Here is a 22,324-nt window from a genome sequence, read left to right as displayed (position 1 = left end):
GCTCGCCTGCAAGGTTATGTCGTACATGCTGTTATGCAGATAGCCGCACCACCCACTCCTGCCTGACCAAGCTGAAGCAATCAACTCTTTCTTTCTTTACCCTGCTGCCTCAACCAGGGTGCTGCTTTATAAAGTGGGGAAGTCATTGGCCAACCGGCTTTGAGAAGCCGAGGCCACTTTAAGCGAAGAGAAGCATCGCCCGATGGCTGTAAATATCGTGATGCCATCTGTGGTACGTAATCCGTAGGCAGCAGACATAGGGTCCTTCTGCAAAAGATTCACCAAATAGTATGCCAAACTTCAAAGGTCCCTATAGCATATCTTACAATCGACTACCATTTGTCTTATCGGCGAAAAACTGTGTCTATAGATTACGGATACATGAGAAGGCAAAACAACAAAAGCGTAAACCCCCAACCTGATGCTCAGTAGCAACCAGAGGAGGGACCAGTACATAATCCAGGAAACAAGCAACAATGCAAAATGTACAGCGTGTCCGTGTCGCCACTACCTACCACTCTCTCGACATTCCTTATCCTCTTCTCCTTCATAATACTGTCGTCTCCTCACTCATTACAATGCGATTGCGCCTCGCCGATTCTCACGAAGATGCATCATTCCCTGCAGGCCGCAGAACACCAAAAACCCCTGTCGATAAGAACGCGAGTATGTCAGCAGGCGCTCTCCGATAAAACAGAAATGTAGACAAGAAAGGGGGGGGACAGGGAGCTTCTCCCTTTCTTGCCATGGGGACGTACAGCGTAAACCAGAACAGCCACAAAGATGGTGGCCGCAACTTCCGGCCCATTCTCAGGGTCTTTCATGCCACCGACCATCTCATGGTGGTTACCGCGGAAGAGCAGGCCTAAAGTGGACAGGATGACTATGGCAAACACCGAGATGACGAAGCTTCAGCCATCAAGTGTCAGCAGCACGTCTGTTATCAGGAGAGCTCGGAGCCGATGACTTTCAGCCTGCAGCGTCTACCCCAATCGATCCGGCAAGAAGATGCAACCAGCTGGAAGCAGGAAGCAGCAAGCAGCAACGGAATGTACGCACCAAGACCAAGCCTGCACGGCGCTAACGAGTGGCTTCATGATGAGCGGCGTGTCCTCAAACGGCACGCGCTGTGCGTGGTATGATGGTGGGAAGTAGGCGTTATCCGGGACGTCTGCGACGCGGTGAAATGGCCGGCTGATGCTGCTGCTGCTGGCGTGGGACGGTAGCTCGCGCAGTTCGATGCCCGCGCTCGTCCGACGGGAAGACGTGGTGTTTGCAGCTCTGTTGGCGGCACTGGCGTGGCCACTACCAATGCTGTCTGTGATAAGGGGGGACCCGGAGGAATCGTAGTGCTTTCGGGGTGTGGACCGTCGCCGTTGCATGAGTATCTCGTATCTTGTACGGCGATGGGTTCGGTGCAGGTTCGGCAGTATTGAGGTCTACCAGAAATAGGCGCTTGTCTGCTCGTAGGCCAGACTGGAATATGGTGCATGAATGCCTGGATTCTGAGGCACATAGAAGTGGAACTCTATGACGAATCAGGCTGGAGCCACCGGGGAGCTACTTTGCACATAGCTTCAAAATGTACTCCGTAAGTACATATCTCACATGCTAATATGTAGCAACAGAGTAGCGCAAGCTTCTTCCCGGATCATTGCGTCTTTGAGATTTGCAACGAGAAGAAAACACACAATTGACGCGTCTGTTCTTCTTGTTGTCGTCCCTCCACAGGGCACTTAGAGCTACGTACAGGCCCTCGGAGAATGGCCAAGTTGCGTCGCAATTGTGGTGTATAATCGCGTAATTTCCAAGGCGACGCTTTTCGGCCGTATTCGATTCATTCCAGATTGCCATCCAAGAATCACTCTTGTTGCGAAACCCTAGACTTGCAAAATGTTCGAGGTGCGTGCTGGCATAATCTCTCTTCACCATGTAACGGCTTTAACATACACTCTGACATGCATCATCGCAGGCTCTGCAACCGCACCCAGAGGATCACCTCCAGCTACGTCTTCACCGCGCCCGGTCTGTTATTCTGACTTCTGATGAGTAGGTCGGCCTTTTATCTCACTCGTGCTCCCTCAAGCCATCTGACCCTACCCCACTCATGATGCAGGCTTGTTGAGATTCGTGCTGCTCAGCGTACCTTTGAAGGCGCGTACATGCGCACGGCGCTGTCGCAGTTTTCATTTGCCTTGGTCGTGCTCAAGATTTTCACGTCCGAGTTTTATGCAATTGGCGCGCTCTTTGCCGTTTACGGCGCAGCCGTGATGCTTGTAGCTATCTACCGGCGATATGAGGGCAACCGCCAATTCTTCAACACGGAAGAAGAACTAAAGGACGTCATCCGGGAATCGGGCTCCAATGCCGGCGTTGAGGCTCCGAATCCAGGCCGCCGACCCAGCATATACAGCAGAGTAGTGACTAAGAAGAAGTTCCGCACGAGTGGTAATAGCGTGGCTTTACTAACCGTGCTGAGTCTCTTTGCACACATTGTGTTGCTTGTTCTGCTGCACCGGTTACAGGACTAAGAATTACGAATGTGACGGCATGCTTCTTTGCATGGGCTCTTTTGGTACAAGCTTTTGTATGAGGTCTAGATAGTGTCTAATGGCTCAACATAAGAACAAAGTCATCTTAGGGCTAAACAGTCGCTATCAAGACTAAAGAGCTAGCAAGAAATGATATCTGGACAGTGTGTACACCTTCTCCCTTCTGTCTTCTGGTCTCCCCTTTTACCGTTGCTACTATCGGGGCAACTGAGAAATCATAACAATAAGCATAACAACATCCTAAAATTTACGTATTTCTTACCAGCCAACAGTAAGCCTTGCATACGTTATACAAACCAACAATCAGCAGAATATCCAAATATTCAGATACTGCGGTTCGAGCAGGTCTGATTTCGTTCGCAATCCTCTAGCCCGGGGTTCCTCCAATGCGCTATTCTAGCACGCAACGTATGTCCTGTCGAATCCCATGCCGATATTATGCTCCACGAGACCTAAACTGGTGTGCACTTCTCGTTTGATACCCCGTGGCCCATAATCCTGTCGTCCTGCTACCCATCTATTATGCAATGAGCACACATGGAATGCATTGGCGTGATGTGTATGCTTCCACACTTGCCGTTCCCGTCTATTGAACCTGTCCCAAAAGGGCTTGATCACAAGTATTCCCTCTTATTATCTCCTGTCATGATTACCCCATCTTTTTGTTGCTTCCCTTCTTTGCATTCAATTTGTGCTAGTACTCGCACCGACAAATTTTGCCACTAGAGCAAGACTTCCTTTGCGTAGCTCCAGCTTGTGTCTCGTACCGGGGACTGCATATTGCCGAGAAAAGTGCTCTCACCTCCCTGGATAGGAGAAGTCGAGACGAGTCCCGCAGATCGACGCGTTCAATAAAACGAGCTGTCAATATCCCCTCGAAACGGGTTTCGGTGGTTGTCGGTTGTCACTTCGCATACCGGTTCGGAATGTTTCCGTCCTTTCCCCCTCGACTATTTTTTTTATCGGTTCTATTCTTCCTGCTGCTTCTCATTGCGCTTCAAGGGGCACGACATGTTACTGGGGCCTTTTTCTGTGTTGCGATCCCATATTGTTGGGCTCGTACAATCGTGTTTGAGTGAATTGCCGTGCTCCGATTTTGGTACCCAAGTGCAAGGCAGACGAGTATCGGACCTCTGTTGTCTGAAAGACCGATCAATTTGTGTCATTTTCTGATACGAAATACCTATTTCGATTCCGTACGTCTGCGTAAAGACTTGAAATGGAAAGGCGAAGGGAGGCCTTGAGCTTCGATTAAAAGGCTGCGGATTGCAACCAAATCCCTTCCAGAGGAATTGCCCATACATCAGCACTCACAGCTGACCGGAAGACTGATATGCCCTAGGGACAGCCACTGAGATGGGACAGATAATCTCGACGTTCAGTTGTCTCCCAGACGTTGTTATCGGCCGGTGTAATACACATTAGACGAAGTCGCGTGCGTTTCGGTTGCCGAAGATGTGGCTTGCTCCCCACCCCATCCGACGTAGGCATCGGATGAATCGTTGGGCTTGCCGTACGAGTACGGCTGCCAGCCATCGTATGACTGAGTTCCTTCAGTCCCGGCCGAAAGCGAGACTGTGTCCAAAGAAGTGCCGGCAGTGTTGATCGAAGAATGATATATTTCAGGCATGGATCCAGATTTGCGGTCGAACGGCCGAGTTGGCAGGCCGCTTGTCATTTGTGAAATAGGCGGATACTGAGCGTGATTGCCAACCACGCTTTCTGTCCCAAAAGAGAGGGACCTTGGGGTAGGTGTGGGATACCACATGTCCTCTCTTGCTGCTGGTTCGGGATGTTGCGCCCAAGTTGCCGATGGTGCTGTTGTGTGCTGTGTATACGACGTGAAGACTGGTGTGGTGGGAGATTCCTGCGGATATGGTCTCCAGGGAGTACCCAAGTCGCCCGGCTTCGCCGAGTTGGGACTGACGTCTGCGGACATCCAGTTCGGCATCCCACTGTTGCTGTACTCAAAAGCTCGGCCAACAGAAGACGTCAAGGACACTATAAAGAGACATTTAGTTATGTCTTGTCGTGTGTCTTCAAGGAAGGAATTATACCTACTTTTAGATTCTGGCGAATATGCTTCCGTCCCAGTTGCTTTCATTATCGGGGGTGCCATAGTCTGTATCGAATGCTTGGTCAGTACTTTCGAGCTCGGTGGTCGTTCGATGATCTCGGATTTTATGAGGCCAATGCTATGATTCGAAACTAGAGCCGCTGTAGATGATTTTGATGACGGTGGTGACAGGCCTACCGAGGGTCGGGACATGGAGGTTTTCCTCGTGTCAATTGGTGGTTGCTGATCTACTGGATAAAAGCTGCATTCCTTCTTGAGACGGATGCAGTTGGCACATCGTCCCTGGATATCTGTCGCTGATGGTATGCATCTGATTTTGCGCCGACGACAGTGGCCTTGTGAGAACGATAACAACCCGAAGTTAGACTGGAATTCAATAATCATATTCTCAACGGCACGGGCAACCTATTACAGACCACCACGAGCGTTTTTTATTGAAAAGAATAAAGATTTACATACCACACGCCACAGAAGTCCGGTGGTAGCCAAGCTTATTTCTTCTTTTCTCAGCGGCCAAGCTGAGAGCGTTTTGATCTTGTGAAAGGGAAACTTGCTGTTGCACCGCAGCTGACTTTAATGAAGCAGGCGTAGACAAGGACTTCGCGAGCCTCATGTTGAGGTTCTTTGTTATGGGATCATGGCGCCCTTTGGGAGGCATGTTGGTGTCTTGTACAAGTCCGGTTGGTGAATGAATGCTCGAGTACTCTGCAGGCAAGTATCCGGGCTGCTGAAGAGCAATATTGGTGCCGTTCGGTGGCGGCGGGTACTGGAGGGACATAATATCTGTCATCTGCTCTGTTGCTTTGACAGCACACGAGGTATGGGAACCTGTCCAGTATTCCAACTTTGATTGGAGAGGCGGAGGGGCGACGACTGCCATGAACAAGAACCAGCTGTCCTGGACAGAGGGGAGAAGGCAAGAGGTGTTGTGGGAATGAGTAGAATGAAATACCAAAGAGGGGGGTGGGCGATGAAGAGTGGGAACGGAAGAGGAGGGTTAGGAGAGTACAGAAAATGAGGAAAACAAAGATTTATATGGGAAAATACACAAAGAGAAGGAAGCTGGGGACAACAGAAATTAGGAGACGCGGGAATGGGGGGTGTTCACGTATGAAGATAGTTTCTAGTGATATGGAGCTCAAGCCAGACCCATCAATGGCGGAAACGGGGCCTGCTTCTATAACAAGAGTTTTTGGTAGGCCTTGGGGGCTATGCGTAGGAAGACCCAAGTCTTCGTTTGACGATAGCGATCAACGGTCAGAACTAGGGTGTTTTTGGGCGGGGTGAGGTTGCAAATGATGGAGAGGGGCTCTTGATGGTTTTAAAAAGAGAGCACGAATCAAAGAAAGACAAAGTAAGACAGAAGATGGCGGGAGAAAATAGTAGCACAAATGGCATATGATTGAGGAAGGTGGCCTGGCCAATGAGGAGAGAAATTACCGGAAAGAGAAGAGCAGGTCACGACAGAACTGCAACGACTTGACACAGTGGGGAGTCTCTGCAGTATGTCTGGAAGCCGGTACTAAAAGCAACAGTGGGTATCGAGAAGTATGACTGGCAGCAGCGTCTAAAAAGCTGACGGGTTTGATTCGGCTTGAGGACAGCAGATATTTTCGTGGAGGGGGCGTGTGCCCAGTGACTGTAATGGTCGTGCCGACGGGAAAGCAGCCTGGGTGACACTGTAAGCTCGTTATTACGAGACACTGTCGAGATTGCAAAGCCAGAAGCGCAACAAGGATGGCTCCCGCAGATAGTGGACTGGTGTAGCTTGACGGCTGTCCTGGTTTCCAGCCGTTTTGTTGAACCAGATGAGGTGGCAAACAACAGTAGGAAAACGAAATGGAAACTGGGAGGGACAGAGAGGCTGCAATGACAGAGGAAGCTGCTGTTTTTGTCTCTCTCGTCCGTTCGACTTTGCTCGTACTTCCGGTCTTACACAGATTGCAATGGCCAGGTTGTTTTTTTGCTGGAGGTGTGAGCTGAGTGGTTTGTAGGTGTTGTGTGCCTTGTAAAACTTGTGTTTATTAGCATCGTTGGACGAAGGTCGGCTCGACCCCCGGTTATGTACTTTGGAGTACCTGATCGGTCTGTAGTAAGATGACAGGGGGTGGGCGCGTGTGGATATCTGGCCCGCAAGTTCGTGCGGTAATGCAGTTTGGCTCAGTTGCTGTTTTGGGCAGCTGGGATACAACACTCAAGGCATGCAGGAGAAGATTGGCGACAGCTGCTGTAGCGAGACGCGGGGACACGGGCAGGTCCTAGCGGTAGTCGTGGCGGTCGAGAGCTAGAAGAGGGCGGGAGAAGGCGAGTGAGCGGTCAGCCTTTCGATGAGGCAGGGGAGAAGAAGGAGCCGAGAGCGAGGAACTTTACAATAAGCGGGACGGTGAAGGGCGGAGATGGGAAGACGGACGAGCTTGGGGTCTATATAAGCTAAGCTGAATGCAACATCCAACAGAGCATGAATCGATGTCGTGGTTTGAGATGGAAACTGGAGATGAAGGCCCGAGGCGGAAGAGACAAGAAGAGCACATTGACTAGGGGGAATTGTGAACATGTACTCGTGCAACGGATATAAGTAAGAGATAAAATAATTAAACGCACTCTTCGACTACGAAATTTAAGGCAGGACCAAATATCTTACATAAAATGGAGAAATCTACTGTGGAATTCAACAAGGGAAGGAACAAAGCAAAAACACCCAGAATAGGAAACAACCCTCTGGGGCCTGCTACTCTCTAGGCGCTCAGCTCTTCAGCCCTCTTTTTTTCCCGCACTCTGGAACACCTCCGGTGCGTTTAGAATAGCCGTATTTCTTACCGGAAGACGATTTGAGGAGCCAAGGGAACAGGCAGAGAGGGGGGTTGAAGAGGAGTGAAAAAGCATGACACATGCTGCATGGTTATGGTGTGGTTTGTGGCCAGCGATCAGGGCATTATGGTTATCCGGACTTTCACGCGCATGGCCACCGAGGTCCGGAGAAGGTTCTGCCTCAGCAGGCCAGCAGCCTGTAGAGCTTGAAGCTAGGGGTTTCTGAATAGCAATGCTACTCTTCATTATCCTTGTGTCGACGCTAAGCGCCGTATAAGGAAAGCGAGGGTCAGGGCTGCGAAAGAAGCAAAGGGTGATCCGTACAGAGTACGCACTTCGTGCATATGCGGACTAGAGGAGGGGGGTAGCCGTCGTAAACGAACGTGGAGCGGGGGGTGCAGATTTGTTGAAGCAGGAGAAACGGATGAGAGGAAGGAAAGGAGGGGGGGGGTGCAGCGTGTGATGACACCAACAGCATGTGTGTTCGCATGCCAGCTTTGCTCTGTTATTTGTCTGATCACTGACTTTTGTTGTATTTTTGACCGAGTGCCAACCAGAACGGTCAGGCCGGTCGACCACCCTTGGCTATGTCCATATGTCCCGAGTTGGGAAAGGAGAAAAAGGCCAGACAAAAGAACCGATCCGACGTGCAGGAGACTGGCGTCTGCCGAAGCTCACGGTGACAAAGAGACGAGAATGAAGCTCGGAGAAGGCCAGACGGAAACGGTCACGGGAGAGAGCTGCGAGAAAGGATACGCAAGCTTGCCTGTCCAACTGAGATTGACCGACAGGGGTTTTCGCGTATCACGCAAACCAAAAGTACCCGGATCTCGTCCTTTCGTGGCTGTCTTTTGCCTTCGTGGTGATTAAAACTGAAATCAAGACAGGGAGGCCTGTCAGTGTTCATGAAGAGACTGGCAAAGGCTTAGGAAATGGGTTAAATTGGAAATAGCGCAAGGTTAGGGCCCACAATCTGGTCGCTTGCTATGTGGCTTGCGGAGTACTGGCAGCGAAATGCCTGAAATGCCGCAGCTTTGATCGAACGGTTGCATCGATTTTTATTATTAATTGCCTTTGCTCTGGTTCACAACGCAGCTAGCCATAGGGTTACCAGCCTCGGCATGAGAAAGGGGCGATGCTTGGTAACCACGGGTGGGTTGAAGGAGCAAATAAAAGAACCAGAGAAGCCTTGCGATGCTCGGTCTTCTCGACTTACGAGCAGCTTAGGAATCTACGACGTACGAGGACTAGAATAGCCGACCTGATGTGCAGCAGGCATTCTTCGGCGCTTTTGGGCTGCCAACACAAGCGCACTGTCCCACACCCCCCTGGTCGTTTTCGTTCATATGCGCAGGGGCGCAAATCGGATATTGGATCGCTGCTCCGTTCGAGTACTCCGTGCTCCGTGCTCCGTCGCCGACAGGGAAATGCCCTTCTCGTATTGGAGACCATGGGGGTAAGTAGGGGGCGGATGAGAGGAAGGGACGAGAGGAGACGAGAGGAGACGAGAGGAGACGAGAGGAGACGAGAGGAGACAAGAGGGGACGAGAGGGAATATTGTTTTTTTAGAGATGCAGCAAGAGCAAACGAGCCACGCCATAATGGCCACTCGTCCATGAAACGCCCAATTGGCAAGAGGCCCCGTGTTAGCGATCAGCCAACTTCGTCGCCGTGGACTCGACCGCTAGAGTGCCACCACGTTGCATGACTGCAAGCAGAGCATTTCATCTCGCGAGGGTTTCTCTACCTCGCTTTGCATCGTTCGTACGAGTCCTCGTACTCGCAGAGCTATATCTCACTAATGATCCCACCCCACACCGACAAGCCAAGGCCTGCTTTGACTGGCGGTGCAGGCTAGCCCCGAGGAGCAGAGAGCTAAACAGAAGAGTGTTCCTGATTACGAAAGAAGAAAAAAGGTCGGGATACGGAGCAGAACGGCGGCAGTACTATGTAAGATTCCACGAAATGCCGGCCTGTTACAGTGATAGCAGGCACCAGCCAGGGCATGTACATACATGGCGGTATATTGCGTAGCAGGGCTTCTCGATCGGGGCAGAGCAGCCTTCATTTCGGCTCAGGAGGTAGCAGGGAGCCTACGTCGTAGGCATGAGGCCGATTGAGGCAGAATCAGACATGCGGCTTTTACATGCGGCTCATTGTATCCATATCCATGTATTTAACGTGCGAGCGGGCATGCTACTTACGCGTAGTGGAGCTTCTTCATGCTTGTGCTGCGTACTCTGTATCTTCAAAAGTCCTACGAGCTCCGCTCAGAGTCTGTTCGCAATCCGGGCAACGTTCCGGTTTGGTTGTGACGATCTGGAAACAGCGCCCGGTTGTATCGCCTCTGACTAGCAATACGACGTGTCTGTAGGATACATAGCATGGAAGCTACTTGAGGCCAAGAGCACAATATCATTATCCTGCGCATTGAGTACATATATGTGCGTCTTGAATAGCCAGAACACTGGCTGATAAACAATGGCCGCTGCTGAGGACTTATAATTAGCGCTTTGCATGATTCTGTATTTCCTTTTGCTCTTGATCTTCCGGTTGATACTTGGGAAATGAAACCGTTGCATCACATATTTTCCTCGTCGGCTGTGATAACCAAACAGGTAACCCCCCCTTTTTAATAGTGATGCAAGGGGTGCTGGCTGCAGAATATTATTCTCCGTCTAATTTGGAATGACAAGGATTAGGCAGGGTTAATGCTAAGCAACATTCACCAAAAGGTTCTGGTGGGGTGGGCGGGGCCCAGAATATGCTGTTATACGAGTACGGAGCGAGATGGCGAGTATTAGTGCAATCCTCCGTATGGCCGTATCCAACTGCCATTGGCACAGCAGAAGTGGCAGATAGGAATTGGAGCCGAAGCGTGCGTATCTTACTGTGTATCTCGCCGCATCCTTGAAGTATGAAATTTTTTCTAGCCGAACAATGTGATATGGCCGTGCTCTGTCGCAAGCCATTGTTGACTTTCTCCACATTAACCAAGCTCTAAGCTGTTGCATGCATGTGAATGGATTCGACACAAGGGAAAATTTAGACGAAAGGGAATGGCTGAGCACGGAGCAAAGGATCGGGTTGGGGCTACGGCCAGGCGTGCTAGTTCTGCTTGTGCTCTGCCACTCCCGTTCCTCCTTTACGTCTGGCAGCCATTTGTACCCTGCCAACATGGTTTCTGACATCGTCGCCGTGCCAGCTGGCCACTCTCGTGCTCTCTGTATCCCATCGTACATCCAGCAATGCTGCCTGATTGGCCACTTGCCAAGCTTTAGGCACGTAAGATGCAAGAGAGGGAAGGGGTCCTCGGCAGTTTTCGGGAGGACCGGCTGAGAGACAGGAAGCTGCTCTGCAGGCTCGCCGAGCCTGCTGTCACTCGCTTTGCTGGGGTAAATTCGGGAAATGCAGGCCATCTGGACTTGTGTCGCGCATGTGTCTTGCACAAGACTTGCCGTCGGCATCCTTCACTTGTATTGCGTGGGCTTGCATGTGCAGTGGGGATCCAGTACGATGGTAAAACGCCCTGTAGTGTATCGCATCTTACATAGTACGGAGTACATGCTTTGACAGGTCCTCTCTACAGCTGCTGTCCTACCGTACGTACATAGTAGCATGTACCCATTTCACTAGTCAGGGGTAATACACACTCTGCCCCGGGGCCTGCCATATCCTCGCAATAAATGGACCTTAATAACAGCTGAGGTTCACTTGCCGGAAATACTGACAAGGAATCATTAAAAAGTGGGAAGAAGGCCTAGATCCTATGTGTAGATCAGGCGCTCTGCATGGGAGTTGCGCGTCTTGCGGCCTACGTAAGATACTATATTTCATACTTTCTGATCAATCAATTCGGTCCCACCTCGCTGCTCGTATATCCGACACGGGCCCTACGAGGAGGGGGACCGTGGCGGAGAGACTGGAGAAAAAGAGAGGTGTGGCGACGATAGATAGACAGCAGATTAAGACGGGGGATTACAGGGCAACCCCCCGCCCAAGTCTGTTTCTGTTGCGAAATAATAGTGGTTCGCTCGCTAGGGCAGTCGTGGGTCACTGTTCTTGCTCGGCCCTTTCCCTGTTGCGACAGTTTACCCCTGTGCCGCCTTACCCCAGAGAATCGACAAACGCCCGGCATCGGTTCCGGCCGCCAGAAGACCCGCGGTTGGCAGCGATCGAAATAGTGCACCACCAGCCCAAGTGGAAAAAAGGCTGTAGCTAACAAGTGGGGGAGCCTACATAGAAGCCTGCCCACTAAAGGATTGCGCTCTTGTGATGCGCAGGGTACGCTCAAAAAGGACGAAAAGTCACAGGCGAGAGGCAACGGGGAAAAATAAGGAAAATGGGCGTCTTTAACCGGACCTTCGGGCACTATCGGAACAGACGTTTCAAGCGTGATGTGCCGCATGTAATATAATATACAAAGCGCACTGCCCGTAATATCTTACATATCTTACATAACATTACGAGTACATACAGGTGGGTCAACGAGATCCACTGCAACACGTCTTCAGCGATGGATGCTGCCACCGTGCTTTTCCCTTTTTCCCTATTTACCCGTTCACACAGCGCACACACGCACGCCACCCCGGCTGTCTGGGATAAATGCATGTTGCATGCAGTATCGTGGACCTTTCCGGACAAGCTGCCGCACCGGCCTCGCTCTCCTTGCGCCGAGTGCGAGCAAATATGCCGCCGATCAGTGGCACACGAATGTGACCGACACACATCGGCAAAAACCGACCGACGAAGCGCTGCTTTTCGCTCGTGCGTGATTTTCATTTGGATGCCGGAGCGGTCTAGCCTGTCCTCTTGCCCGTATCTTGCTCAAGGGACAAGACAGGTACGAGGTGTCGATACAAGTCGCATTTCATGACTGTTACCTAGCTCGATCGACACGAATGTCTGTGCAACAAAGTAACGTGTTCTTTGTGTCGTGCTGCTTCATCTCCGCACCTTTTCCAAGCTTGCATGTGCCAGCTGCGGAAGGCTAGTGAGCGAGTGTGACGTCGCTGTGTGTGTACAATGGTGCACACCTCGGTGTGCAGGTGTGTGTGCCAGTTGTTGCTGCCCAGTCATCACTTATTTGTTGGCCTCGGCAAGCAGCCGTCATCTTATGTTCCGGATGCAACTCTTTGGCGAGGTATCCTCCACGTCTTGCTTCCCTGTTTCGAGAAATGCCGACGCAAGTCGTGCCGCTGACAAGGACGGACTGTTCCGGCAGCACTGCTTATCTCAGCGTATGCAACGCGGCTCATGTGCAGCCACTACTCGTAAGTTGGCAAGGCTCGCCGTATCGGCTGTCAAGTCCTATGTATATCGAGGTAGTGCTGAGGAAATGGTGGTGTTCCCGCTCGCATCCTCGTTGGCCTCCACCATCACAAACAGCTCGTACAGACAGACACAGCTGCTGATGGGCTTGAACAAGAAGAAGTTGGAGCAACCGTACGCCGAATGTTTTTGCTCTCTTGGTATACTGGCAGAGGCACCATTAAGCACCTGCCACGTAACGACAAGATTGTTAAGTGTCCGTATTGCGCTCATACAAAGTAATATCCCTCATGTGGTGGGTCTCGAGCCTGCGCGTTGACCCATTGGCAGCATCTTCCAGAAGCTCTGATCCCGCCTTGTCGCCACGATGTGCCTTCTTTGCTAAGAAGTGACTGCAATTTTCAGCAACCAGACAGGAAGGATTTTCCGCCGCTATGGCCGGGCAACTTGGACGGCCGAATCAAGTCACTCCGTACGGCATGATAAAAGCACAAACCCACAGTATCTCCAGCACAGCTGACGCAATGCACATGATAGGCAAGCTAGCGTTTGAGAGCAGCAGGCGGCTATATCGCGAAACAGCGGTCAGGCTGCCGAAATCATCGCGAGCACAAGTAGAGCCGCAGAGCCTGAAAAATCCCGGCCGACTCTCGGCATTTTTGCCGAGGGCCCCTCAGTCGAAATAGAAAATCTAGGAGTGGCGGCGTGTTGAAGGATCGTTGCTTGCGAAGGAAGCCCTGCCCTCGCAACACTCCCGAAAGCCGATGATATCGAATCTCGGCGATTTGCACACAGTGTCAGAGCGCGTATCTGGGGGAGTATGTGGCCCCTTTTCATATCCACTGCCACGCCGCAGAGTCACGGGCAGTTTAGAGAATGCGGCGGATCGTTCTTCGTGGGATCTTTTCCCTTACAGCTTCGGCTTCCCCACGTTTGTCCTGCTGCTCATCCGTCCCCGTACTCTCCGCAATTGCTTCTGGGCTCTCGAGGGTGCTTATGGAGCTTCGAGCGTGGGGCTTTTGGCGGTACGAGTGCTAGAGGCGAACCAAGGTAGGTCTAGCCGCTGCCATCCCGACCGGCCCCTGCAACCTTGTAGGCGGTCCAGAGCTTGGGCAGCTAGGGAACGCTGAATAAGAGGATTTGTCAGCGACAATCTCAGTGGGCCAAGCAGATTCGGAGCCGACGGTGTCATTGCTCGGCGACGTTAAAGGAGCAAGTCATGCAAAAAGACCAGAACAGGAGACCAGAATGTGACTTCGACCAGGATGGTCCTTGTTGTGCATAAGCATTAGGGGAGAGAGAGCACGTCGACATCGACAGGTCGTATTTACTTGCTTCTTGGCGGAACACGCGGTATGTCTTGTCAACGATTTGTAAGATGTATGTCGTAAGTAGGAGGGAGGCAGCCTTCCTGAAGCGTGACACCGCCAATGGATAGAGGGGCAGAGTAGCTCGTTCTTGCCTGACCGGTGAACAAGTCGCTGTCGAATAGAGGAAGCGCGACGTGGGTACTTGCCCCCCCTCCCCCACCCACCTTTTGAGAGCAACTTACGAGCTCACCTATGCGATGAAACGAGAAGGAGCTTCCTGGTGCTAGCCAGTATAGGTGGGGAAGGAGCAGGTCTCTCTACTCCGTAATTCGAAGAGCATACCGCACTAGGAAGCCCCCACGGCCAGCCAGCGCATCTGCGCAGGGGCTATAATTGCTATTTGTCTCTTCTGCCTACGAGTACTGGCGCTGCGTGCAGCTACAATGTATCTATATTGGCTTTACTTTGGTTCGCTATTTTAGCTCGGAGCTCGGAGCTGCCCAAATCCCGCAGCCTAAAGCACGTCGGGTTTGATAATGCCGATCCCTCCCATAACCTGACAGCAGCAGAAGCAAGTGCAACGACTCGCGACAGTAATCAAGGCCGCGCACTACTACGCTTGCGCAGACGAAAACAGCGAAAACAACCGATGCCTGAAGACTGGACTGCGAGCATGATAAAGGGGACAAAACTGGGACATGCAAGCGTCCTGACGAGACAGGAAGCTGGACGTTGCTGGTGTGGATGCTCATCGTTCCACTTACCAGTTGCGTCCTGACGAGGCATGCACAGATCATACTTTGAGCACAAGCGTGCATTTAAATGGATCAAAGAGCTGTTCTCAGGATCCTCTTCTTCAACTGCCTCGCTGGGCACTGGCGATGTGAACAAGCCGATTTAATCATGCTCCCGATACAGACTGTCGCTGGTGTGCGAGGCTTACAGAGTGCTTTAGGCGGATTGGAAGAAATGTCTGTATGTTCTCCCGTGGATAGCTGGGGGAGTAACACGGCCTGCGAGTTAGCTCCCCGCCGATCCGAAGCTATTCTGAGGTCAAGTGAAGGCAGAGTCTGTTGTATATCTGCGACTGGATGACAGGGACTCCTTAACTCGACTACTCATTGATTGCATTACAGAGCGCTATTACGTCGCTTTCTCGAGCCTTTGTCTGATTATCCCAAATATTTGTATGGATCTTCCCGAGGCCATGGTAAACTGGTATTGCATGCATTTGTAGATAGCTCCAGCTTACTGTTCCTAATACTAACTGCAGTTCAGCCACCCTGAGCCGTAGTTCGTATGTGCCGTCTGTTCGACGACTTGACCCTCGGCTACCACCTATGAGGCAGATCTGTTACCATTTAAGGTTAATAGCATGCACTCTTTAGCTCAGGACCAGAATGGCAGGCTCGCCAAAGATATATTGTTTACTTGCTCATGAAGAGGTAGTAGTACTCAAGGGGTGGTATGAAGCTGTAGGGAAGCCACCACTATTTTCAAAGAGCTCTACTACTACCATGCTTTTTTGGAGTCCAACTAGCCATGCCCAATTTGGTTCCCAGAGCAACGATCAGATTACATAAACAGTATCATAGCTGCCTCCAAAACGGCGGCCACGCCGACGCCAACGATGGCCGCTTTCGGAAACGAACTAGCTGCCCCCGATGCTGTGCCAGAAGGCATGGGAACCTTTGGCGATACCGAGCTGGACGAAGGGTACGGCGTAGCGGTTGCCGTGCCATTGTCGGTGGATGTGTAGGATGCATTTTGCAGAATGAAGTTGGCACAAGTGATGCGTGTCTTGTTGGAGTAGTGCAGCACGAAGCTGAGGTTGCCAAAGAAAGCCGGGTTTCCAGGCTTGGTGGATGTGTAAAGGTCACGGTAGGTAGCGATGAACGGGTCTGAAGTGATTTTACTATGCTTGCCACTGAGATCACCGACCTCGCAAGTCTGCTTGAGCTTGCTGTCGCAAGCGGGATCATCCTCTCGCCTAAAAGGATCGAGATGGCCTCCAGTAGCGATGCAATTGCCGTCGATTGGCACAGGAAACTCATGAATGTGATAGGCTGTGGCAGGTTAGCAGACTCTCTCTTACAATAGAAGCATAGACAACGCTTAGACATACTGAAAGGACCATCAGTCTCGGGTAGATTCCAGAAGTTGATATCAAAGTCAACGCCAATGCCACCAGGATGTGCTTCGGCAGAGATGCGACCCTCCACATTGCCTCCAGACGGGTATGCTGCCTTGTCAAAGGCTGTTTTTGGGAGAGTGGCGATATAAACTTGGCCGGGCGGGTTGTCTGCGGTCACCGTAGCGCTTCCTAGAGCCTATTACGGCTTCTGTCAGTCTAGAGCACAACATACGATGGTATAGAAAATAAAGCAATATCCTTTGCGGGGAGTATAGCACGTACACCCGTTATTGGGCCATCTTCTGAAATTGCAACCCGAGCCGCAGCAATAGCAATGAAGATGGCCGAGAGCAGGATAGAGGCACGCATTTCGAGGCAGGCTTCCGGAAGCGATGCGAAGCGGAAAGATAAGATTTTTGGAAAGATGAAGCAAAGCTCAAGATATATGGCCCGGTGTAGACCGAAGTGTGTTGGATTGTGTTCAGGGCAGGCTGAAGAAGTTGTGAGAAAGGAAAGGGCAACATATGTTCTTAACGATCCGATTTCTGATGAAAGGAAGGAGACAAGACGGCAAACGGCAGTGGCACCTTCTCACTGCCGATTTATTTGAGACGTGGTAACTAATTTGTAAATTGCTATGGAAGATTTTAATTCTGTGTTACTCTGGACAATTGTAGCCCTCGCCGAACTTAGCCGACATGGCATTACCAACAATAACGACGGTAAAGACGTTCTGTCACGATTGAGATTATTGCAAGACATATGTTACATATTTGTAAATTAGAAGAATGGCAGCCATTGTGGGATATATACGGAGTACAAAAGGAGGTAAATATGTTAATGAGGGCTTTGTGCGAAATTGAGTTCGCGCGTTTAGAGCGCCTTTCCGTTTCTGAAGTTATTTGATAGGATACACAGGCATGTATCTAATATATAACCAACCAGGAAAACAGAGGGTGAAGATGCAAGAGAGTGTATATTACATAAGCAAGCGAAAGCCCCACATAAACGAGCTGCGGCGAAGAAGGCTGCGTGTCCTTGGCTGCTAATGCCGAAACGAGAGCTCTTGTGAGCTTCGGCGGCCTGGCTGCAAGAAACAAGTGTCCACAAGGAAAAGCGCCAGCAGGAGAACACCGGTCCCGTCATTTAGTTTTGTCAACAGCGACTCTGTCTCCGCTCGATCGATCGACTCGACGCAACATTACAATGGCACGACGCAGCGCAACGACGGCAGCGGCCGGTTCGACAACGGCGACGACCAGCGCAGCCACGACTTTGACATCGACAACGACGACGACGACAACTACGACGAGTACGGCCACCACGACAACGCCCAAGGCTAACAGCGGGCCGTCGTCAGCGTCTTCAGCGACGACGTGGAATGCCGTGCTCGCCAATGTGGTCAACTACTACCAAAAGGACACGCCGCAGCGGACGAAAATGCTGGATGCCTTTTTGGCCTTCCTCGTCGTCGTGGGCGGGCTGCAGTTTGTGTACTGCGTCCTGGCGGGCAACTACGTATGTCGGCGGCGACGGAGCGGGAGATGCGACACGGCTGCCGGAAGAAGACTGTGCTAACCGGCGTTCTCACAGCCCTTTAACGCCTTCCTGTCCGGCTTCTCCTCGACGGTCGGCCAGTTTGTCCTGACCGGTACGAAGCGGCCTGCGTTTTTCCTTGATCCAGTACCTTACTGACAGACCGACAGTGTCGCTGCGCATCCAGACAACAGAGGCCAACAAGACGGACTTCCCGTCTGTGTCTCCGGAGAGGTAGGACTGCTTGGTGACGGAAAGACGGTCGATTGCAACGCTGACCCTCGAACAGAGCTTTTGCGGACTACATTGTGTGCAGCCTGATACTGCACTTTTTCTGCGTCAACTTTATCAACTAAAGAGGGACGAGCTGGAGTTGTTGGCTCGAAGAGGCCGGTGCTGGTCCCGCCTTTTCCTGCCACATGTTGCTTCGATAGGAGCGCATCCGCATCTGTACAAACACTGAGTCGAAGAAGAGGATGCAAGGAAAATATACTTGCTCGCGTTAGAGACTGGCTGTGAATCTACATAAATTTAAATGACGCTATCCCCCGTTGTTATTGTCAAATTATGGGTGCCCAGTGAGCGTGTGGTATTGCTATGGTTAGGTACTTCCGAGGTATGCCGACGTGCATCAAAACACGTACCAAATAGCCCCATGAGCCACACAGTACATGTATTCTTCCATCACACGGCATAATCGTGCACGCCCCTCCCATTTGGGCTTGGTCCATTCGACAATACCCGTACAAATAGCAATCGCCGTATTTCCAGCCGTTACTGCATGCCAGCTGCGCTTCTCAGCAAAATATCGGCTCTTGCGCGATACCTGCACAATCTGCAGTCTTCCCACTTTCCATGAGCACACTTATAACGCTTCAGCAGCAATCCCAAGTATGCTTGTCTCGCTCTCAGCACGGCATGACACTGCAAGGCGCATGCGCTCTGTTTCTCTAGCTTCCATGATCTTTGTGACTTCTATTGTAGCTCGGGCAAGTGCTCTGCTAATCGTCGAGCTCTGAGGGGCTCGCTTTACGCAATTTAAATTGCATGGTACCACCACTTTACAAATGCATAAAGCGAAGTCAGAACAGTTCATACTGTACGTTGTGTGGAAATGGTCGCTAGTCTCCCAAGCTTCTTGGCATTTTGGCGTATTGATAACTTTCAAGTATATGTCGCGGTGGTAGGTATTCGTTCTCTCGGTTAATTTGCCATCTTGTTTTATCTGCTCTTCCCAAAACAGCTAATTGTGTCGCACGATTGTAACTGCCTTCTCGTTTATCCTGCGTCGAGGATCCTGCGTCGAGAAAGAGTTTCTTGGAGCATCGCCTTATTATGACAATCAGCTTGGTATCTTACTAATTAGAGACCAAAGAAAGCTGTCAAGCGTAAGAATACAGCTAAGGCGCTGGGTTCATAAAGATGATATTGCAGTGCGAAGGAGCAGGAGGCTAAATGGGGTAAAAAGTGTGCGCCTGTGTTGTGTACGGAGTACGGAGTACTATTGTCACGTTGAAGTGAATGCAGCAAGTAAGACATGTTCTGTTGCTGGACATGACAGGTGCTTGGACAGGAAGGAGCGATAGAGGGCAGCATCGGGACGAGATCTCCTTTTGAATAAAGATGTGAATGCGCTGTCTTAACGACTACTGTCTAAAAGTATTGTGGCTTTACTTAATCTGGATGCTTGGAATGTCTTTTCGGCTTCAACCTCGTCTGCTGCTACAAGGATCCACAACACACACACCCATCACCACGTCCCGCTCCCTACGCCTCCATGCCAAGGCTGTCGGTGCGACCGAGAAAGTCGCCCTGGGACGAGCGCAGCATCTCGTCGACGTTGATGCCGCCTGAGGTGAGGTAGCGCTCGCTGACGCCGACATTGACGCGGCGGGCGAGCAGGTCGCGCAGCTCGGCGCGCAGGGCGCCCAGATCGGCCTTGGAGAGGTCGCGTGACTCCTTCTCGCGGGTGCGGCGACCACTGCCACGGCCGCTCCACGAGCTGGCGCGCTCGAGATCGTCGTCCTGCGAGTCGTATTCTACGCCGAGCTCTTCGGCCGCTTCGCGCATCCAGCTGTCATCCTTGCTGCCCTTTTCCCTGGCTAGCGCGGCGTCGGCTAGCTTCTTGGCCAGCACCAGCCGCTCCTTCAGACGTGAGACCAGCCGCCGGTCCAGATCGATGGTTCGGATGTAGAAGCTCAAATTCTTGCTGTTGTGGTTTGGCCGGGATTTGGAGGCTGTCATGTCTGTGCCGTCCTTTTTGCCTCTGCCATCCTTGTCTTTTGCATCCTTCTTGTCTTTTTCGTCCTTCTTGTCCTTCTTTCCCTTGTTTTTCTTGTTCTTTCCCTTTCCCTTCTTCACCCCTTCTTCCTCTTCTTTCTCTTCTTCTTCCTCTTCCTCCTTGATCTCTTCTTCCCCTCCCTCTCCCTCCTCCCGCAACGATACCGCCGCGTGGATCTTGGCTACCAAACGCCGTGTCGGCACCACCTCTTCCGGCCCACACAGCAGAATACTCAGACCAGCACTGGCAGCACGCGCCGTGCGGCCGGACCGATGAACATAGTTGTCGGCTGAGCGTGGCACGTGGTAGTGGATGACGACGTCGATGCCGGGAATATCAAGACCGCGAGCGGCCACGTCGGTGGCAATCAGCACGGCACCGCGGCTACCCTGGGCAGCCTTGAAGCGCTCGACAGCCCGCAGCCGAGCCTTCTGGGGCATTTGCGAATGTAGCGCAATGGCCGGCAGGTTTAGGTTCTGCAGCAGCGGCGCCAGGCGGCGAACGGTGCTGATAGAGTTGGCAAACACGAGCGTCCGGCGTGTCGGCTGCAGCAGCAGCAGCGAGTACAGATACAGGTCCTTTTCCATGGCACCGCACTCGACCATGCCCTCCCGCAGCCGTTCGGCCATCTGCGAGACTGGGTTGACGTCGATGAATTGCGGGCTTTCCTCGCGAAAGTTGAGCCGCTTCATCAGGTGGTCCATCGACTGCTTCTGGTCCATCAGGTCGTACCGGCTCTTGCCGGCCAGCTTTTGCTGCAGCCCCCGGTTGAAGGTGGCTGAGAAGACAAGTGTCTGTCTGGGTTTTGGTGGGGGAGTCTCTAGTTCGGCCTCGTTCTCATCCTCGGCCTCGTCCTCGCCCTTTCCCTCGCCCTCGTCGACCTCCGTTCTGTCGAGTGCCTCGAGAATCTCTTCGGCCTCCTTGAAATGGCCGTCGGACAGCAACCGGTCGGCCTCGTCGACGACGAGAAAGTCAATGGACCGGAACGCCTCCAGCAGCGGCTTGCTCGTGCTCAGTACCTCCCACAGCCGACCTGGCGTGCCGACGACAATGTCGGCCTTTTCCAGTTGTCGCTGCTGCTTAAACACTGACAGGCCGCCGGTGACAGCACACACGTACGGGTACGACGGCAGGGCCGCGCACAGCTCTTTGATATGGGTGGTGATCTGGTGGGCCAGCTCGCCTGTCGGCGAGAGCACCAGCGCTGTCGGACGGCATACAGGGCGCTTCTTGGGCGTGTCTCCGTCTGCGTCCTTGTCGCCGTCTGCCTCCGTCTTCTTCTGCCGCCGCTCTGCACCGCCTTCGGCCAGCCAGCGCTGCACGATGGGGATGGCAAACGCCAGCGTCTTGCCGGATCCAGTCGAGGCCTTGCCAATGACATCGTGGCCAGCCAGGATCTCCGGAATTGTTGCCGCCTGAATCGCCGACGGCTTCGAGAACTTGAGCCGTGCAAGACATGACAGCAATGGGGGCACAATGTCCAGCGGCACCCAGGCCGACACGTCCGTCGTCGCGTCCTCTGCATCGTCGTCCATGTCGGCCAGCATCGCAAATCCACCCCCAACCAGCTCTGGATCAGCAGTGACAGCCGCGGCCTTGCCCTTCTTCTTCCCATTGGCTTTGTCGGTCGTCTTTGGCTTCGTCTTCTTGGCCAGCTTGGCATCCTTGGCAGTCTCGTCTGTCTCGTCTGTCTGGGTCGCATTCGACTCGCCGGTAGGCTTGACGGAGCTGTCGTCACCGAACCCCTCAAACTCATCATCGTCGGCAGCGGGCGGAGGACCAGCTGTTACCTGTTTGCATGAAGCGTGTCAGTAGCCCATATAGCGATTGACAGCCAGGAAGAGAGCAGAACGGACAAACTGAAATGTGTTGCCGGATCGCACGACATCCACCCCCTCAACCTCCTCCAGCCCAAAGAAGCCCTCTGCATCGGCGAACATCTCCGGAACCGCCACGGCCTTCCATTGTATTTCGCCTGGGGCCACGACACGTCGCGGCAGAGGTGCAGCTGGCTGCTTGGCCTTGGCAAAGTTGCCCTTGCGACGCTTCTGCGGCTGGCCGCCTGCCGCCTTTCCGTACTTCCTCTTCTTGTTCGCCTTGGACGAGTCTAGAGGCGCCATTTCGTCGACGTCGGTTGATAACCGCATATAAGTACAGGCAAGAGGCCCACTTGCATTCGCGAGCGATGAAAAAAATCGGAATGGTTTTTGCGCAATAAACGGGCCTTTTTTGGTGATTATATAAACAGAATACAGCTTTTCAAGTGACTGAAGCTGTAAACATCATTGAATTTATAATAACAAAAGAAGTCGTGATAATTTCTAAATCCTAAGAAAAAAAAAGTTGCTAATTGTA

At 52.2% G+C, this 22,324-nt stretch overlaps 6 protein-coding genes across 6 annotated transcripts; 2 read left to right on the top strand and 4 right to left on the bottom strand.

Moving 5' to 3' along the window:
* Positions 1 to 573: 573 nt before the first annotated feature.
* On the bottom strand, positions 574 to 1,382 carry CMQ_3784 (uncharacterized protein; the record flags this gene model as incomplete). The annotated part of the gene is made up of 3 exons (XM_014319722.1): positions 574 to 648; positions 759 to 909; positions 1,060 to 1,382. The coding sequence occupies 3 exons, from the start codon at positions 1,380 to 1,382 to the stop codon at positions 574 to 576; spliced, it is 549 nt and encodes a 182-aa protein (XP_014175197.1).
* Positions 1,383 to 1,893: 511 nt separating this feature from the next.
* On the top strand, positions 1,894 to 2,531 carry CMQ_3986 (uncharacterized protein; the record flags this gene model as incomplete). Its single annotated transcript, XM_014319924.1, has 3 exons — positions 1,894 to 1,902; positions 1,973 to 2,049; positions 2,117 to 2,531. 3 exons carry the CDS (start codon positions 1,894 to 1,896, stop codon positions 2,529 to 2,531), a joined length of 501 nt encoding a protein of 166 aa, XP_014175399.1.
* Positions 2,532 to 3,951: 1,420 nt separating this feature from the next.
* CMQ_4211 (uncharacterized protein) lies at positions 3,952 to 5,419 on the bottom strand (the record flags this gene model as incomplete). The annotated part of the gene is made up of 2 exons (XM_014320149.1): positions 3,952 to 4,553; positions 5,089 to 5,419. 2 exons carry the CDS (start codon positions 5,417 to 5,419, stop codon positions 3,952 to 3,954), a joined length of 933 nt encoding a protein of 310 aa, XP_014175624.1.
* A 10,174-nt stretch (positions 5,420 to 15,593) lies between these two features.
* On the bottom strand, positions 15,594 to 16,521 carry CMQ_4203 (cytosolic cu zn superoxide dismutase; the record flags this gene model as incomplete). The annotated part of the gene is made up of 3 exons (XM_014320141.1): positions 15,594 to 16,084; positions 16,144 to 16,348; positions 16,435 to 16,521. 3 exons carry the CDS (start codon positions 16,519 to 16,521, stop codon positions 15,594 to 15,596), a joined length of 783 nt encoding a protein of 260 aa, XP_014175616.1.
* Positions 16,522 to 17,358: 837 nt separating this feature from the next.
* Positions 17,359 to 18,044, top strand: CMQ_3384 (oligosaccharyl transferase subunit; the record flags this gene model as incomplete). Its single annotated transcript, XM_014319322.1, has 4 exons — positions 17,359 to 17,670; positions 17,746 to 17,803; positions 17,859 to 17,922; positions 17,978 to 18,044. The coding sequence occupies 4 exons, from the start codon at positions 17,359 to 17,361 to the stop codon at positions 18,042 to 18,044; spliced, it is 501 nt and encodes a 166-aa protein (XP_014174797.1).
* Positions 18,045 to 19,455: 1,411 nt separating this feature from the next.
* On the bottom strand, positions 19,456 to 22,089 carry CMQ_3435 (ATP dependent RNA helicase; the record flags this gene model as incomplete). Its single annotated transcript, XM_014319373.1, has 2 exons — positions 19,456 to 21,759; positions 21,826 to 22,089. The coding sequence occupies 2 exons, from the start codon at positions 22,087 to 22,089 to the stop codon at positions 19,456 to 19,458; spliced, it is 2,568 nt and encodes an 855-aa protein (XP_014174848.1).
* Between the last annotated feature and the right edge of the window lie 235 nt (positions 22,090 to 22,324).

This window comes from Grosmannia clavigera, assembly GCF_000143105.1.
Source record: "Grosmannia clavigera kw1407 unplaced genomic scaffold GCSC_113, whole genome shotgun sequence".
Lineage (NCBI taxonomy): Eukaryota > Fungi > Ascomycota > Sordariomycetes > Ophiostomatales > Ophiostomataceae > Leptographium > Leptographium clavigerum.
This window is presented reverse-complemented; position numbering and strand designations above follow the sequence as displayed.